The following is a 17,706-nucleotide window of genomic DNA, read 5'->3' as shown; positions in this document are numbered from 1 at the left end:
AGTTTATTCTAAACAACCATGACCAAATAAGCTTGAGATATCTTGCCCAGTCCAACTCAAATCCGACACGAAAGTTTGATTAATCCAAGACCAAATGGGTGGGCTCATTCAAAAAGCAAAGACTAGTTGAGATCAAGATGGGAATAAATGAGGGTTGAGGCATCATATTCGTAGGATTAATTTGACATAAAACCTTGAAATGGACAAAGTTTGTTGGGGGCATTTATCAATTATCAGGTGCAGATGCTACAGCTTGGAGCTTCCATTTTGAAATGGTTGGGCGTTGAGATGTCACCTCCCCGGATAATGACCCCTCTCTCTCTACATAATTCCAAGCTTTGAAATTCTTCTCCCAACTTTATTCTTGATTTGGAAGTGGCCAGCATTTTCAATGCCCCTTCCCTATCATATCCAATTTTCCTTTTTTACTTTCTAAAATTCACTCAAAACTAAAACACGTGTTTTTATTCTAAGACGACCACTGCATTGTTAAGAATAAATTCTCTAAAATTTATTTAAAGTTTATAAAACTGTTTTCTATTTTTAAAAAACAGTTTTTAAAAGAAGTAATGTCATGGATTTAAGTCTCTCTGAGCGGCCGTACGCCATGGAGTGCAGGCCTGAAATCTTGGTCCTTGTGGGCAATCCGTGATTTTGAAGAAGAGGATTCAGGATACTATATATATAATGCAATATTATTTATGGTTTTTTTTTTTTTCTCTCTCTCTCTCTCTACATAAAATAACAGTTAAGAGCAGCAGTTATACAAGAGAGGGCGAAGCCCGCCAAAGAGCAGGCAACAACAACAGCAACAAAAACCCAGGAAAGTCAAAATGGCCCAACACCAATTTATTAAAGCCGAAATGAAAAAGATGGCTTTCATCATCCATCTTCCTAATGCCGTCGACCTGGTCATAAGCGTTTTTTTTCTTCTCAGGGCCATCACATTCAAGCAAGGTAATCCTCTCTGTATTATTCTTTTTTTTTTTTTTCTTTATTTATAGATGCTTGGACCTGTTTTTTTTTTTTTCTTAAATAAATTCCCCGACTTCATTTTGGCTGCATTTACTGGTATTTCGTTTCCATTCAACTTGAATCTAAGCTAGTTGTTCAAGATTTGGTTTTGTTTCGTTTTTTGCTTTCTGGGTTGGTGAGTGTTTTTTTCTTCAATTGGTTTGATTTTGTTCTGACTCAAGCTGCATGCAACTAGGAACTTCTGTTCGTTTGCCTAGAGAACTGAAGGAAAAGAAAGGAAACTGAAATCGGGAGTATTGGTTTTTTTCATTCATTGGAACCAGGGAAGGCAAAGGCTTCATTCTCTTCTTTTACTTGAGGTGGGCTTTTCTCTTTTTCTTTGTGGGGGTCCTAAAACATATGAATTTCGGTAGTTGATTTTACTCTTCTTTCCTGATTTATCTCAGCAACCAAACAGGGGTTATTGGCTCTCTTAACTGTTTGAAAGTTTCTGGAGGTTCTTGTTACGTTGAACTGTTTGGGAGCCTTTTTCTTTTTCTGGGGTTTGAATTCGTTAGTTTTTTTTTTTGCTATCAGGGAGAGGATTTGGATGCTACAGTGGTTTAAAGGTTTTGGATAGCAAGAGATGTTTGATAATTCTGGTTACTTTTGCATTCAATCAAGAGTTTGGATGATTGAAGCCGTTCTGTTAGTGTGGTTATGTTGGTCTTCATCATTCATCGGAGCAAAGGCTACGGTTACCGACCCTGTCGAAGGTCAATTTGCTTGAGTTGCTGGTGTTTCTCTATATGTTTATTTATTTATTTTATACTTGCTTAAGTATGGACTTTCTCCTAATCACTCTATTGGGGAATACTGAATACTTGTATAGAGTCTTCATTATCAGCAATCTCATTTTATGCATCTGAAAATCATTTTTATTGGTGGCATATTTGTCACTTTTGTCTTATATTTCTATATGGGGGCTTACATGCCAGTATTGATGCTGATCACACCTATATCTCTGGGCTCCCATTTCACAAGACTGGCACACGATAAGGTGTGACATTGGTCTTAAGCTTTCCACCTAATGCCTGTGTAATTTTAGAGTTGGAGGCTAGAGTTAGGATAGTTTGAAAAACTTGGCCTGGTGGCTAGAGTGGTTGGCTTTCCAAGTTGGGCAACTTCTTGAGCCTGCTTTGATCCAATTCAGAGGAAATAGGGATCCATTTCTGTTGCTGGGATAGGCGTCAGTCCCAGTAGAGCACACATTGTACAGGGGCTGACTTTCAGCCTTGGACTCCTGAGTCCTGACTCCCAAGGCTTGCACATGGCAAGGGCTACTGCTAAATTTAAGCTTGCCTTCGCACTAGGTGGCATCCTCCTGGTTCCTTCTCCATAGGGTCAAAATGTCCATAGTTCAAGGGGGGGAGAATCCTGAGCCCATTCATGAGCTCTTAGTAAGTTCTTTGATTTTGTGAGCATTCCTCATGATTCCAACCCTTGAGGAACATTCTTGACACTTTCAACCACACTTTTCCTCTCTAGATGGTCCACTCTCCCTTGACTGAGATAACTTAACATCCATGTGGCTAAACTTCTCCATTTAAGAACTTATCAACTGAGATAGTTCAGTAACCCTGTGGCTGACCTTCTCCATCTGAGAACCTGTTGTCAAAAAAGATCTTAGAAATATCTTGGTTATTGATATTCATGGAATTTTTCTTGTTCTTTAAAACTGCTAAGAAAATTACTTGCCTACATGAACTTCGACAATCATGCTGGTGGAAGAAATGGCTATAGGTTTTACTTCTTTGCCTGAAGGAAAGGCATGCTTCCTGTAGTGCAAGACCTTGCTTCTTGTAGATACGCCTGCTTTAGTGTCTTCTGCTAACCAAGGTGGCCAGCTGGTAGAGAGACCTTGTTGCTTGGAAGTTATTGTGATAACAGTGTAGACACTGGTATATACAAAGGAGACTCCCCAGGATTTGAAAAATTAGACCTGCATGTTTTCCTTAGCCTCAGGCTTCCAAGGATCATTGTTCTGTGGCTCCCCTGACTCAAAAGGCACCCAGTAGCATGATAGTGCTATCAACAAGCCTTCTGCCTACAAGTCTAAGCACCTGGTTGCTCATGATCCAAAGAAAAAAATCCAAAAACAAAAAAAGAAAAGAAAAATTGGTGGACCTCAATATAATCGAAATATACCATTGTTCTATTCCCTAAAGTTGTGCACAAGTTTACATGTTTACATGCTAATTGTTGATAGGACTGATAACAATGTATAGAATGACCTTGAAAATCATTTTTCTTTGATTCAATGGGGACACCCTGATACAACAGAAGTGGAAACACAACCACTATAGAAGTTCATAAAGATTATGTTGAACATCTTGATGTAATTTTGATAGTCATAAGTGTTAATTTGCAGTGACAGCATTGCGGGCAATCAAGGAAAGTTTGGAAGATCCCATGAATAATTTGACTAATTGGAATCGAGGTGATCCATGTACATCGAAGTGGACAGGGGTTTTGTGCTTCAATACAACAATGAATGATAGCTATCTTCATGTTAAAGAATTGTATGGTTCCAATCTTTCCTGATATTATTTCTATCTTGGAACACTAGTAACAACTTTATTGGTATAAAAACAATCTATTTCTTTTTCCTATTTATTTCATTTTTATTCACACCCAGATTAGTTGATATATATTCTCTTTCAACCTGATTTAAAATTTTTATTTCATTTTTGTTGCATCTTGTGTCCTATTTCAGTTCGATGGGTATTCTGCAATCACATAACACGCCATAACCATAACTCCACTTGTTCATCCTGTTCTAATTTTATTGGCAACCTCCTCGTTGATCTCCCTTACTTATGGATAATTATCCAGCATAACAAAAAACATGGTCGTTTTTGCTATCAATTGGCCATTACTTTTTATGTTCACTCATTTCTACTCCTTGATCCATGTATTTTGTCATCATCTTGCTTACCCTAGAATTTTACATTCCGAAGCATTTCTATAGTCCTAAGTATTATCCTGTAGTCCCTGGTCCTTATTAGCATTAAATCCTGCTATTTAAGCTCTACTTCAAAGAATAAAATGTATTCAGTTTTGTCAAACTGGTGATAAGATTTGACTTTTGTTAAGCCTTTTTCTTAGGCATCCAGAAAAAGGAATGGCCCTTGCAGAATCTTTTGTAAGATCAAGGTTTTATTAGCCTCTTGAACATTTTTCGGTAAAATAAATCTCTAGTATCTATAGTGGTTATCAATATGGTGAATTTCCTATCCAAATATGTAGTCCTTGGGAGGGATTTGAGTATTATCTCAAACATGTTAATCTTCTAGGTCTCTCTCACACACCCACACACACTCACTACTATAACAACCTAGGAGCCATATATTATTGGGAATCACGTCTTTCCAAATTATTAAAAAAAGGGGGGGAAGGGGGGTTTGAATTTTAGAGGGACCCTTATGTTACTGATTCTTTTGGGAATGGGCCTCTAACCTCTCAATATGGTGATAATTTTCACTTTGCATAAACACACACACTACTATAACAACCTAAAACCCATAAAGTTTCTTAACTAGATATGTCCATGGAAATATACTGAACTTGATTCCTTTTATTTGTAGTTTTGTTTAAATTTGAAGGTCGCATGAACTGAGGATTTTAGTAGAAAATGTTATCCTGAAAAACATAGGCTTGTCTAAAATGCATAATGACAACAGATTTGTTTTAGTCTCTTGTAAGTTTTGACTCCAGCAATATTTTCATTATCCTTGTTAATTCATCCTTGTATATTTGCAGGCAATTACTGAATATGAATCTGTCGGGAACTCTGTCGCCGGAGCTTGGCCGCTTATCTTATATGCAAATATTGTGAGCCTCAATATATACATAGAATTTGTATTTTTGGATTCCACTGTTGTTCAATCACCTGATGTATTTCACTCTTTATGTTGTTAAAGGGATTTTATGTGGAACAACATAACTGGGAGCATTCCAAAGGAGATAGGAAACATTACAACTTTAGAACTCTTGTAAGTTGAACTGCATCTTTGCCAGATTGTTGGATGTTCTATGTTGCTACTTTTAGATCACATGCTGATATAATTGAGATGCAAATATTCTTGAGTGAGTTCACAAAAAAACTTACATGTTCTAAATTCATAAAGCTATCATTCTATCTAATTCAATTCAATGTTGATGCTGGCACTGTTCTGATTCTTATTGGTATTCTAAGAGAGCAGAAATGCACTATATTGGCTGATTTCTTATTTGAGATGTGATTTCTTGTGTTTCCAGGCTCCTGAATGGCAACAATTTAACAGGTTCTTTACCAGAAGAGCTCGGTAATCTTCCGAACTTGGACAGAATACAGATTGACCAGAACCAAATATCAGGACCAATTCCTAGATCTTTTGCGAACTTGAATAAAACAAAGCACTTGTAAGTGTCTTTCTGATGGTTTTCAGCCTAAATTCGGGTGTATATAAAATTCATTTCATATTTTATCTTCCTTTTTCTTCCTTTTTCCCCCTTTGAGCAGTCACATGAACAACAATTCAATTAGTGGGGAAATTCCATCCGAGCTCTCCAGATTGCCAGAACTTGTTCACTTGTAAGTTGGTAGTTTGGCATCTTCTTCATTATTATGTATTTTGGACACACTAATCATGTGCATGCATCAATTATAGCAGTCACTGAGTCTTTAACGTGGTTTTAATATATGTTAAAATCTCTGCAGTCTGCTTGACAATAACAACCTATCAGGATATCTTCCACCAGAATTCTCTGAAATGCCAAAGTTACTTATAGTGTATGTCCTCTTCCTTCCTTGGATATTCACTGAACAGGTTTATATTATTTGATTTCTTAAATTCAAGTTTTTTCTTACTCATTTGCTTGTTTTTTTTTCGGCACTATCATTTTAAAAATAAACTGTTTATTGTTAGAAGATATTTTTACCATAATACTAGAGAGTTCGTGTTACACTGGGGCAGAAATTGCATGCAAATATATTAGAATTTGGTACTCTTGAATGAATTTTTTTAATCATTCCATTCTTATTTATGTAATTGGATTGGCAACACTTGGCCCCAATATAATTTTCTGAGTATCACTTACCAACTTATGATCACTGTCAAACTCAAAATTGTTTAGAACCTTATCAAAGCTGTGGAAGTGTGTCCCCACAACCTCATGGCACTGAGAATTTGTTGAACAAAAAATAGAAGCACTGGAGGTATGGAACTTTCTGATAATATCAACAATTTGAAGTTTTTGAGGGATGATAAGGCTGTGAGATTGCTCCAATAATTTAATGATGAACAAAGTCATATCCATATGCATGGTTTGGCATAAAAAAAAAAATCATAATTGGAACTCTAGTTTACTCCAGTTACTATAGCAGATGCAAACTGCTGGGTTAGCAGAAGGCATGGAAGCCGAACAAACTGAGGAGTTGTAGCGGAGAAGGCATGTAGCCTGCCTGTTCAATAGAACCAACTATAACAGTTAGTTTCTCAAAGTTTTAGGAAACAGGAAGACATGAAGGTTCATGAGAGCATTCGGCAATTGCATCATTGACATGGAATGGGCCTGGATCTGAAGTGGTTAGGATGGGCATACGAGTAATAGCTCACTCACAGTATCATGCAAATAAAAAATGACACAGAAATTTCACATTGAATCAAGGAGTAGTGATGAGTTGACAAGCAATATATGTGCGTGGTTGATGCTGATGAAATTGTCAAGGAAGGTGTGAGGTTCCAGTCATCATGATCACTAAGAAATCCTCAAACGAATAAGGTTGATATGACATTGGAACTATCAGTCACTTAAAATACAGATAAGAAAGAACAGCAGTGGCTTCTGAGGGCTCAGATGCCACACTAGGTGCCAAAAGTGATGAAACATAAAATATTCTAACCAGTGCAAAGCCAAGCCTTTCCACAGAAGAATACACACACACACACATAATCTTTTGTCCTTAAATTTTTTCTTGGTCATGTTACCTACTATTTGTTCAAGGCTTATGTCCCCATTTTTATGAGTACGATCTTTTGTCCAATTTCTACATGTTACAGTTTTCTTATTTTTTACAGTCAGCTCGACAACAACCACTTCAACGGGAGTATTCCAGCTTCTTACAGCAACATGTCTAAATTGTTGAAGTTGTAAGTGCATATTGTTATCCTATGCTTGCACTGGCAACATGTCTAAATTGTTGAAGTTGTAAGTGCATATCATTATCCTATGCTTGTTTGTAGATTGAGAAAGTGGTGTCAGATAGGGTACAAGAATATCTAGTTTACTCATGCATGGAATCCAAGCCTTGGCATGAAACTTGATCCTGTATTTTATTTATTTATTTATTTATTTATTTATGTAAATGCATAGATAATGTTAATGGGAATACATAAAAAAAATAAAAACAAAAAAGGGGCAAAATAGAGTTGATGATAATATCTATTTTGGAATCAACATATAAGTTATTCAAGCATCAATGGGAAATTATTTCAAGGAATTCTTCAAATTCTGACAGCAACTTCCTCTGATACACACACACACACACACACGTATATATATGTTCTTATTTTCTTTTCACTCCGAATTCTTCCTTATGCACACACACGACATACTACAACTCATTAAAATCTCTTACGATTAAAACAAAGCTGAGATGATTCCTTTTAAGCCCTCTTTTCCTAATAGATTACCAATGAGGGCAGTATTACCACATTTCTTGCCCTTTTGAAACATGGAAGAACAATACAGCCTTTTCTTTGGCAAACAAAGACATTATTCGCAATTAGTATTTTCTCTAATTTTTGTAGTGTCAAATTGCTGTCACCGACTTGAAGACTTTTATTGTTCTTTGAAGCATTTTTTCTTTCCAAACTACAATCAAGAAGTATGCTGATGAACTTGTTTATGTGGTGTCAAGTTTGGTCATGTTTCTGTTTTCCTGGTTTTTCAGGAGCCTCAGAAACTGCAGCTTGCAAGGAGAAATTCCCAACTTGAGCAAGATACCAAATCTTGGTTATTTGTAAGTTCATGACTATCAATTGTGACTTCCTTCAGGCTGATGGTTTGGAAATAACTCTGCCTATTTCTGAAATTAAGATTTTGAGGTCATTTTATGTGCCAGTGAATTATGGGTTTTCTTATTAGTAATGCTAAATAGTTCAGACTAAAACTTATTGACAGTTTAGCTGGTTATTTATTTTTTTCCTTTGCAAGTTTATTTCATATAAGGCTTAATGACAGGCATTCATACTTTCTTTGATGATATTCACATTTCAGAGACCTCAGTTCGAACCAGCTTAATGGAACCATACCTCCTGGTAGATTTTCTGGGAATATTACAACAATGTAAGATCCTCTACCTGCAATTTTTTTGGTGTCTTAAGCTGAATTATATAAGATATTCTATCCCAATTTTTTGGAAATTCTGGTGTAACTATTTGTCTATAAAAAATAAATAAAAAATAAAAAGAAAGAAAGAAAGAAAGAAAAAACTGGTAAATATGACACAAACATCAATTTGTGCAGAGATTTATCTAACAACAATCTTACTGGAACAATTCCTGCAAACTTTTCGGGTCTTCCTCGTCTACAAAAATTGTGAGCATCCTTCAAGTCTCTCTTTCCTTTTTTTTCTTTTAATCATTCTATGGTTCTCTAAATGGTACCTTTTGATAATTGATTATGTTTGATTCTATTGATTCAAGTTTCCACTTTGCTTACTTTGTGATCCACAAGATTTAAAAGTTATTAGTGAAGATATTCTCATCTAGAGTTCATATGATGCAACTAATTTGAATTATATAATGAAACAAATTGGTTTATTTCGTGAGTCATTTCTTCTTGCAGGTCACTGGAAAACAATTCATTGAGTGGTACTGTTTCATCCAGTATTTGGCAAAACAGGACTTCGAATGGAAATGAGACATATGTTGTGTAAGATCTTAATAATCCTCCTTGCTTATGATACTCTGTGTGCGTGTGTGTGTCTACATGTGTTTTTCTCTGACTTGTTTGTATGTTTGGGAAGTGGGGTGTGGATTCGGGCATGGTTGTGTGTTTGTTTTTTCTAGCATCTGGCATTTTTCTTTCGATAAGCAAGAAACTTGATTTCATTTGTGGGTTTCAGTGTGTTCTTCTGAATTGAAGTTGTAATTTACTTCTTTGGTAGGGTTTGTTATATTTCTAAATAGGGGATTGATTAATATGAATCCACACTTAATTGCTTCTATGCTCTCTAATATTGCAGGGATTTTCAGAATAATGATCTTTCAAATATTTCAGGCACTCTTAACCTTCCTCTCAATGTCACCGTCAGGTTTGTTTCTGCACTTGAACCTTTTTATTTTACATGCATTTGTTTCAATTCTTACTAAACTGTAACAAACATAGCACTTTGAGTTAACCAATCATGTTACATGCTCTATTAATTATTCTGAATAATTTCTCAGGCTTTATGGGAATCCCTTGTGCACAAACGAGAGCCTAGTTCAGTTCTGTGGATCTCAAAGTGAGGAGGAAAATGACACGCTTAACCCAGTAAACTCCACTGTTGATTGTACCGCCGTACGTTGCCCACTGTATTATGAAATTTCCCCAACATCTCTCGAGATTTGTTTATGTGCTGCACCTCTTCTTGTTGGATATCGATTGAAAAGTCCTGGATTTTCTAATTTTCTCGCATACCAGAATATGTTTGAGGACTACCTTACCAGTGGTCTCAGCTTGAATCTTGATCAGCTGAAGATTGATTCAGTAGCATGGGAAAAAGGCCCTCGATTGAGAATGTACTTTAAACTTTTCCCTGAGGATGTGAACAATTCCTCCGAGTTCAATAGCAGTGAGGTTCTACGAATCAGGGGCATGTTCACAGGATGGAACATTCCAGATAGTGACGTATTTGGACCTTATGAACTGATCAACTTCACGCTTACGGAGATTTATAATGATGGTTTGTCTCAAAATCCTTATCTCACATGTTTTTTGAGAGATCTAAATGACATAGGATTCTATGCTTATTTAAACGATACACTTCATATTTTCTTTTGCTGGTAGAAGGTTACGCACTTGTTTTGCTACCTTATATGAAATTCTAGGACATAATAAGGTTCCGTGCAGGTGTGAATGCATATGACTATTCCACCATGGCTATAAGCATAAGGTTATATGTCTCATAAGTGGGTAAACTTGTTAATGCTTCACCTAGGATCAATAAGCTGAAGTGTGACCTCAATATTCTTTATAACTTTTTTATTTAGTAATATAGTGTCATCTTTGAAATTTCTTCTCACCATCCAAAATGTGTTCAAATTCCTGTTCCTGGACACCATCATTGTAATCTATCTGACAGACACCTTTTCTCTTCAATAATTATTCAATTTGCTGAACATGATGCTGCACTCTGTTGTTGTGCTCTTTTATGGCCCAAATATTTGGGCCAAGGTAGTCCTTAGTTGTCACCTCAGAAAGAATGTGGATTTGATCTATGTTATTGTTTCCCAGATATCTTTAGTTGTATCTACTGGATCCTAGCGTGGGTATATTTCTGATACAATATATTCTGCAGTTCTGGGCATAAAAAAATGAAAAATCTGATACTTGATTGAGGAGGTTTTTAGTGGGTTGAGTGGTGAGTTATTGCATCCAGAAAGGCTGTCCCAAATCAACACCATGGCTCTCAATTTCCACATGCATAGATAAGCTTGCCAATGTCTCGAGCGTATTTTTCCATTTCCCATGTATGTATTTGAGCACTGTGATTCACCTTTGAATCTTGATCACTTCTCCTTTATTTGATCTCTTGTTCTCATTATGGATACACATGTCTGCATGCATACACATCTAGGCATAAATGTATTTATTTTGCATGACTTTGATTACACAATTTTTTAAATTTCTTTTTTGTGTCACAGTGATTGGCAGCTCTTCATCATCTGGTATAAGCACGGGGGCACTGGTTGGCATTGTCCTGGGGACCATTGCAGTTGCAGTTACATTATCTGCAATTTTTTTTCTTCTTATCTTGAAAAACCGTTTGAAGAAATACCATACAATTTCAAGAAGACGTAAATGTGAGTATCTTGTTTTTTTTTTTTTTTTACCGTGTTAGGGGTCTACATATATGTGAAGATATTGAAAATTCTGATATTCACTACAATCTATTAGGAGCCAGAACACAAATTTAATGCCTTTCAGATATGTATTACTTATTCTAGTTTTTGATTAAGTAAACAGGCATCTTAATGGTGGAACTAGTGAAGTACTCCTCATTCCTTTATTGTGAAGCCTCTCCTCCCTCTTCTTTTAAAAATGTTCTTTTTTGACAAAGGAAAATGGTGAATTCAATTTAATAGTTTCTATAGATGTGACTCTGAGCTGTTTTGTCTTCGAGCTATAACTGTTCAGCATGTATTCTCTATGATAATGTCGTGTGTGAATGTAGTTGAATATATGGGTTTGATTAAGTGACCCCAATTCTTAGGGTATACAATCAACATTGTTCAGTTAGAACTGGAAGAAAAATACATTTATAAAGAACCTTCCGTATATAGCATGTTTCATTTTACCATGTTTCTAATTCAAAATCCTGTTTTGTTAATTTTGCATATAAAATGATTTTAATGTCAAATAATCCTTTCTTTAATACTCTTAAACATCATATAGATGAATAAGTCAACTTCTTGCCTTAGTGAAACCTTTTTCGTTAGAAATCTTGAGATTTCCGTGAGAAGGATTAGTGCAAATATATCTCCATCCCAAAAGAAAATTCAAATCCTTCACTTATTAGAGTTAACTAGGTTTGTTGTATTACATTTTTGTGATTTAACATATTTTAAGAGTGAATGTAAAAAATACCAAATGGTGTAGATATTACAAAATCATGAGTATAAGGGCTTATATACACTACTCTTTCCACAAAATAATTCACTAAACCATAATCTGTGCAAATCCTGACCAAACTTTTCTGTTGTACTAAAATACTTAGCCTTTTACGTAGCAACTCTGGTCAAGAAAAACTAAAGAAAGAGTCACTACAGCTTTTGTAGTACTTTGCCTATCATCCTCATGTATTGACTTATGGAAATTGTCAATACTAGAATAAATGAATTGCTTGTTTAAATCCTAAAGTGAAAAAACAATTTGTGAATTATCTTTTATGAAATGAGATTGAGTGAATGAAACTAAATTAATAAAAAAACAAATATTGATTTTTAATTCAATCGATTCAAGTTTAGGGTTTTCCAAAAAATAAAACAAACCAAAGTTCTCGTCTTCTTCCACCTTTAATGTCCAATTCTCCGGAAAAAGATTCAAGATCTCTAAAACCTAGAACTAAGAGAGTTTATATAATATTATCAATTACCTAACAAGTAGCACACTCTCATTGGCCACTTATTACAAAAATAATTATCTAAAAAATGATTAAAAATAATCAAATGGTGATTTCTAGCCGTGTGGGACCCACTTAGGGCGAATGGAGTGCTTTAGATGCAATTCCCGAGGTAGAGGAGGCAAAACATCAAAGTGGCAGTGGGTGAATTCGAATTGGGGTCATTTCAAATTGGATTTTGAATTCATAAGTTGAATTTCAAAATCATTTCAAAATGGTCCTTCAGCTTTGTGCAGTTGTCTTCAAATGGATATAACTTCTTCATTTCAACTCCGATTTGCACACTGTTTGAAGCGTTGGACTCCTGACTTCCCAAGCTTCAAAATGATATATAGTATGTCTAAAATGGACTTCGGGAAGTGCTCCAAATTTGTCCTCAAAGTCAGAGTATATGTTGTCGTCAGATTTTGAGTTCTAAATTTCCATGCAGCTGAATCTTGCTTCATGCCTCATTTCCCATGTTTTCCTACCTTCTTTCTTACTCCATAATGGTCATTTCTCATTTTCCAAACTTATGATATCCTTGTCTTGCCTTTCCTTATGGTCTATGAGTCTTGACTCGCTTACTTCCTCATTTAACACTTTCTTGATCTCTCAAAATTTAAAGTGATTCAACTTGCACCATTTTCTTCCCTTTAACCTAAGATAAATCTCCAAAATACAAGTCAAACTCATGGCTAGGGCCTTAGCTTCAATTCAGGTCAAGTTGGGTGATTTGAGTGTCCTTTGGTGCACAAATCATATCGAATATATGTCTTTAGAGCACATATTTTGGCTCCAATCAAACCCCATACCCATGTAGGTTTGGCAATGAACTGTTAGAAGGTTGGATTTGGATTGGGGCAATGTTATCCATTTAATATAACCGCTGTCACATTTGAAAGAAAAATGATTGTTTTCTTAGATATTTGTAAGAAAATCAGGCATAGGGTGGGGCATTGACTTGTTGGATGTGAATTAGGTTTCAAACAGTTCAATTAAGAGTAAAATAGATTTTTTCTCCTTTTTTTTAATGGAATGTACATATCATTATGCATGGATCATAACTTTCCTTCCATTCCCAATTGCTATGTTAATAGAAACGGGACCTTTCCATTTTTTCAACAGCAACAAAAAAATCTTTGGCATCTGTGGTCTTTTACTAGTGTTTTTATTTTTCAGTATACCAAAAACACATAGCAGGAAAATGTGCTGTTATAACCTTACACATACATTCTATTACTGGTATTCGCTTTGTTCTTTTTAGATATTTGGTCTAGAATGTGTTTGTGGAATTATTAATGAATTAATTAGTGTATAATTCAGAGTCAGTAGTTGCTCTATTTACAGAATTACTTCAGCACAAATAATGTCCTGGTAGGACTGAGAAGACCTTGATGGCTGGACAAGCCTATCCCTTGGTATATGATGTTGACTTTATTTATTCTGCAGTTCGTTCTGAAAGTATTTGAAATACTTCTTCTCACCGATGGAGTTTTACATTTTCCTTTTTTTTGAATTCTCACACATGAATAACAACTGCATTGATTCTTTAGACACCAAAAGGGAATGCTTAGTTTAGAAGCAGTAGACAAGCTTTTATAGTTTTGTGGTCAATTGTTATTATATATATTGGTTCCCATAGATATGTTATACTAGTCTTTTAAATTTATACTGAAACCCTTGAAATGTTGACATTTGGTTTCAAATATAGCTAAATTTAAGATTTTACTTTTGCAAAACAAGGAGGCAGGACATCCATGGTGGTAAATATGATTTCTTTTGTCTTATTGCGTTTGTATTTGTATTTTTGCAGCTACCAGGATCTCTATCAAAATTGATGGTGTGAAAGACTTCACTTATGGAGAAATGGCGCTGGCTACGAACAATTTTAATGACTCTGCTGAAGTTGGCCAAGGAGGGTATGGAAAGGTCTATAAAGGTATTCTAGCTGATGGTACAGTTGTGGCAATAAAACGTGCACAAGAGGGATCACTGCAAGGTCAGAAGGAGTTCTTTACAGAAATAGAGTTATTATCAAGGGTACATCACCGGAACCTTGTGTCATTGATTGGATATTGTGATGAAGAAGGTGAACAGGTACTTTCTATTATAGAACACATTTTAATTCAGATACTTTTTCTTTAGGAGACTTGGTTCCAAAATAAATAAACCAAAAGGATGGATCTCTTTCTCTCTCTCTCTCTCTCTCTCTCTCTCTCTCTCTCTCCCTCGCTCTCTCTCCCCCACTAGCCACCAAAGTGCTTTGGAGCGTATTTGGTTACACACGAGAACAGTTTGATCTACAAAAGCTTTTGGGCTTTAGAAGGACTTCTTGGAAATCTGGAACCAAGATGCTTTGGTCAATGAGACTTTAGGATGAGGTTTTAAAATATATATTTGATAGCTCCTCATGAATGCATTCATTTTAATTTCTCTCTTTTCTTTTTTGATCAGACATTTTTTTATTCTCTCTTTACTTCCATCTTTACATCCTCATTTCAATTTCTTTCTAATACTTGCTGCACAGTTTATGAAATTTGTGTCTCATCCTTTATGTTATTTCTCATTGTACAAGGGTTCCTCTCTTCAAACTTAGCTTCTAGACAGCTTTAAAAAAAAAAATAAAAAAAAAAAGAAAAAGAAAAAGCAATTAGAGGGCCAACCCCTTCTGTGTCTCTGCCAGCACTGGTTGTCTTTTCTTCATGCACTCATGGGAATATATGTTTAGACTAGGAAAGTTTAAAACCATTTTTGTAACTGTTGTGCATGCAGATGTTGGTTTATGAGTTCATGCCTAATGGCACATTGAGGGATCACCTTTCTGGTACATCTTCTATTCTTCCTTCGGAGTTTGCATTTTTAATATTATTGTTTTGGCTCTTTCTGCATGTTCATTTCTATGGCAATTTTAATTTTGTATGCTAATCTCCTGATCTCTAAATCAACGTGTGGTATAGCTGCTAAATCTAAAGAACCTCTGAGTTTTGCAATGAGATTGAGCATTGCATTGGGTTCATCCAAGGGCATCCTTTACCTACATACTGAAGCCAACCCTCCAATATTCCACCGAGATGTCAAGGCAAGCAACATATTGTTGGACTCTAAATTTATTGCAAAGGTTGCGGATTTTGGACTTTCAAGACTTGCCCCAGTTCCAGATCTTGAAGGAAGTACACCAGCTCATGTATCTACAGTTGTAAAAGGAACTCCGGTAAGAATAACCTTTTTATCTGACAGTACCTAATAAAAGCATTGGATGATCACTTAAGCATACCTGGCCTATAAAAAAAGATGTATATTCAGCATCACCTTACAGAACATTGAGATTCATGGAATGTGTTATCTTGAGATGGATGTTGTTTTCTTATCCCCTTCTCGCTTTAAGATGCTAGTTGTTTAGATTGCAAAACAAATGCCATGTCCTTAAGTGTTTGAAATGTCATCCTTTGACTCTCCAAATCAACGTCAGAGTTGACGAAAACCTTTGCCTTTTTTCTTTTCTTTTTTTTTGAAAAAAGAAAAAAGAAAAAAGAAATTTATGGGGGAAGGGGTTTACTAAAATCTGTGCTATTCAGTATTTGAAAAAGTGGAGATGAACTGGAAAGAACCTTATTTTAGTTGAGTTACTGGTGTGGAACTGAGGTTTATTTGATATGACTACATTGATCCATTTTGTGTTGGGAAATTATTGGACTGTTGAGAATGAAATTCACATAATTTCTTTGCAGGGATACCTTGATCCAGAATACTTCTTGACTCATAAGCTCACTGACAAGAGTGACGTTTATAGCCTTGGTGTTGTATTCCTAGAGCTCCTGACAGGGATGCATCCAATCTCACATGGCAAGAATATTGTTCGAGAGGTAATGCTAGTTCTTTACCAACTAATTTTAGTTGAGAGTTTGGTCTAAACTTTTGAATATTTACCTGTGTTGCACATTTACAAAGGCAAATATCAACTGGGACACATCTCATGATGAATTCACACCCTCCACTTTAAGTCTCCTTCAGAAGATTGCAGGCTCAAAAACAAATGCCAATTGGGTCATCATAACCATATAATCTGTGCAAGTTCCTCCGCCGCTGTTTTCTTAATAACAAATCGTGAAAAAGAGTTGAAATGTGCATGCATTTCATGCTGATATCGTGTTCTCTCTAGAATCACTTGATCACATTTTCATATTATCTGTTATCTGGTACCTTCAAATTCTATGCCTGAAGCAATTTTATGTAGATTGAAGTCAACTTATTCTTGTTCTTCATCCTCATCAGGTCAATGTTTCATATCAATCTGGTATGATCTTTTCGGTCATTGACAATCGAATGGGATCTTACCCTTCTGAATGTGTGGAGAAGTTTGTGAAACTGGCCCTCAAGTGTTGCCAGGAAGATACAGATGCTCGGCCTTCAATGGCACAGGTGGTACGCGAGCTTGAAAACATATGGCTTATGATGCCAGAGTCGGATACCAAAACAACAGAATCCTTGATCACTGAGCCTGGAAAGCTAGTATCTCCACCATCTTCATCCACCCCGACCAAAAACCCTTATGTTTCATCAGATATCTCTGGCAGCGAGCTTGTTAGTGGAGTCGTTCCCACCATTGCCCCAAGATGAAGGAATTTTGGAAACAGAAAAATGGTATAGACAGACTTTTGAAGTTGCTTGTATTGAATACTAGGAAATCTGAACTGGGTAACATTACTTGTTTAGCTTCCTCATTCCCAACTAGTTTGATTTGTAGAAACAATCTTGTATGCTATGGGGCCTATGGCTACTTTTGTAAAAATATTGCTAAGAATACCAATACACTACAGACTTATCAGGTGTAGCTTATTCACATCTCCTTGTTTTTGCTAACATCCTAAGTATTTGAACCTGGTTGGAGTGATTCTAATCTAAGAAGGTAACAAGAGTTTTGTAACATTTTTCTCATAAAAAAAACTTAAGACGTTTGACAAGTTTTAAAAATCATTTTTATTAAAAAATATATGTACAAAATGTAGTTCAAGATCTAGATCTAAGCATACTTTTATCTTAGTCCTTCGACATGTCCTCACAATGTAGTTGTAACTGTCCTAAGGTAAAGAGTATACGCCTTATATCCGTGCTCTAAAGAGACCCACTTTTATCCATATCAAGGAGAGAGGGCCGAGAAGAATTAGACCCAAACTTTCATCCTAATTAAGATCGATATGGAGGAGGGAGCAAAATAGAAAGGATTCAATGTCTTAGTGTCCGCTTTAGGCCACCTTTATGATTGGAACTCTATTCGTTTTTAAAAACTTAAGAGATTCATTCTAAGTGATTTTTAGATTAATACTTGATTCATGTTT

At 35.7% G+C, this 17,706-nt stretch overlaps 1 protein-coding gene across 3 annotated transcripts; it reads left to right on the top strand.

Moving 5' to 3' along the window:
- Positions 1-762: 762 nt before the first annotated feature.
- Positions 763-17,214, top strand: LOC117916406 (probable LRR receptor-like serine/threonine-protein kinase At1g06840). 3 transcript variants are annotated; one of them, XM_034832381.1, is made up of 22 exons: positions 763-957; positions 1,211-1,334; positions 1,552-1,730; positions 3,386-3,536; positions 4,777-4,848; positions 4,938-5,009; positions 5,275-5,418; positions 5,519-5,590; positions 5,717-5,788; positions 7,077-7,148; positions 7,952-8,020; positions 8,278-8,346; positions 8,527-8,598; positions 8,848-8,934; positions 9,248-9,316; positions 9,450-9,949; positions 10,911-11,069; positions 14,184-14,467; positions 15,143-15,194; positions 15,328-15,581; positions 16,099-16,233; positions 16,643-17,214. In XM_034832381.1, the coding sequence occupies exons 3-22, from the start codon at positions 1,601-1,603 to the stop codon at positions 16,985-16,987; spliced, it is 2,880 nt and encodes a 959-aa protein (XP_034688272.1). In that variant the 5' UTR covers positions 763-957; positions 1,211-1,334; positions 1,552-1,600; the 3' UTR covers positions 16,988-17,214. The 3 variants fall into 3 exon arrangements, with proteins under 3 accessions (XP_034688272.1, XP_034688270.1, XP_034688271.1); XM_034832379.1 differs by having other exon boundaries at positions 1,197-1,334; XM_034832380.1 differs by lacking the exon at positions 763-957 and adding an exon at positions 1,023-1,071 and having other exon boundaries at positions 1,197-1,334.
- Positions 17,215-17,706: the final 492 nt, after the last annotated feature.

The sequence above is a fragment of the Vitis riparia genome, chromosome 6 (genome assembly GCF_004353265.1).
Source record: "Vitis riparia cultivar Riparia Gloire de Montpellier isolate 1030 chromosome 6, EGFV_Vit.rip_1.0, whole genome shotgun sequence".
Classification (NCBI taxonomy): Eukaryota; Viridiplantae; Streptophyta; class Magnoliopsida; order Vitales; family Vitaceae; genus Vitis; species Vitis riparia.
Note: the sequence above shows the minus strand (reverse complement) of the source record. Positions and strands in the feature narration are given on the sequence as shown.

Excerpts from the sequence above, each read along its gene's own strand:
- LOC117916406 (XM_034832381.1), top strand. The coding sequence starts at position 1,601 with ATGTTTGATAATTCTGGTTACTTTTGCATTCAATCAAGAGTTTGGATG. Across the intron at positions 3,537-4,776 it reads TATCTTCATGTTAAAGAATT|GCAATTACTGAATATGAATC; the intron begins GTATGGTTCCAA and ends GTATATTTGCAG. Across the intron at positions 5,591-5,716 it reads TTGCCAGAACTTGTTCACTT|TCTGCTTGACAATAACAACC; the intron begins GTAAGTTGGTAG and ends AAATCTCTGCAG.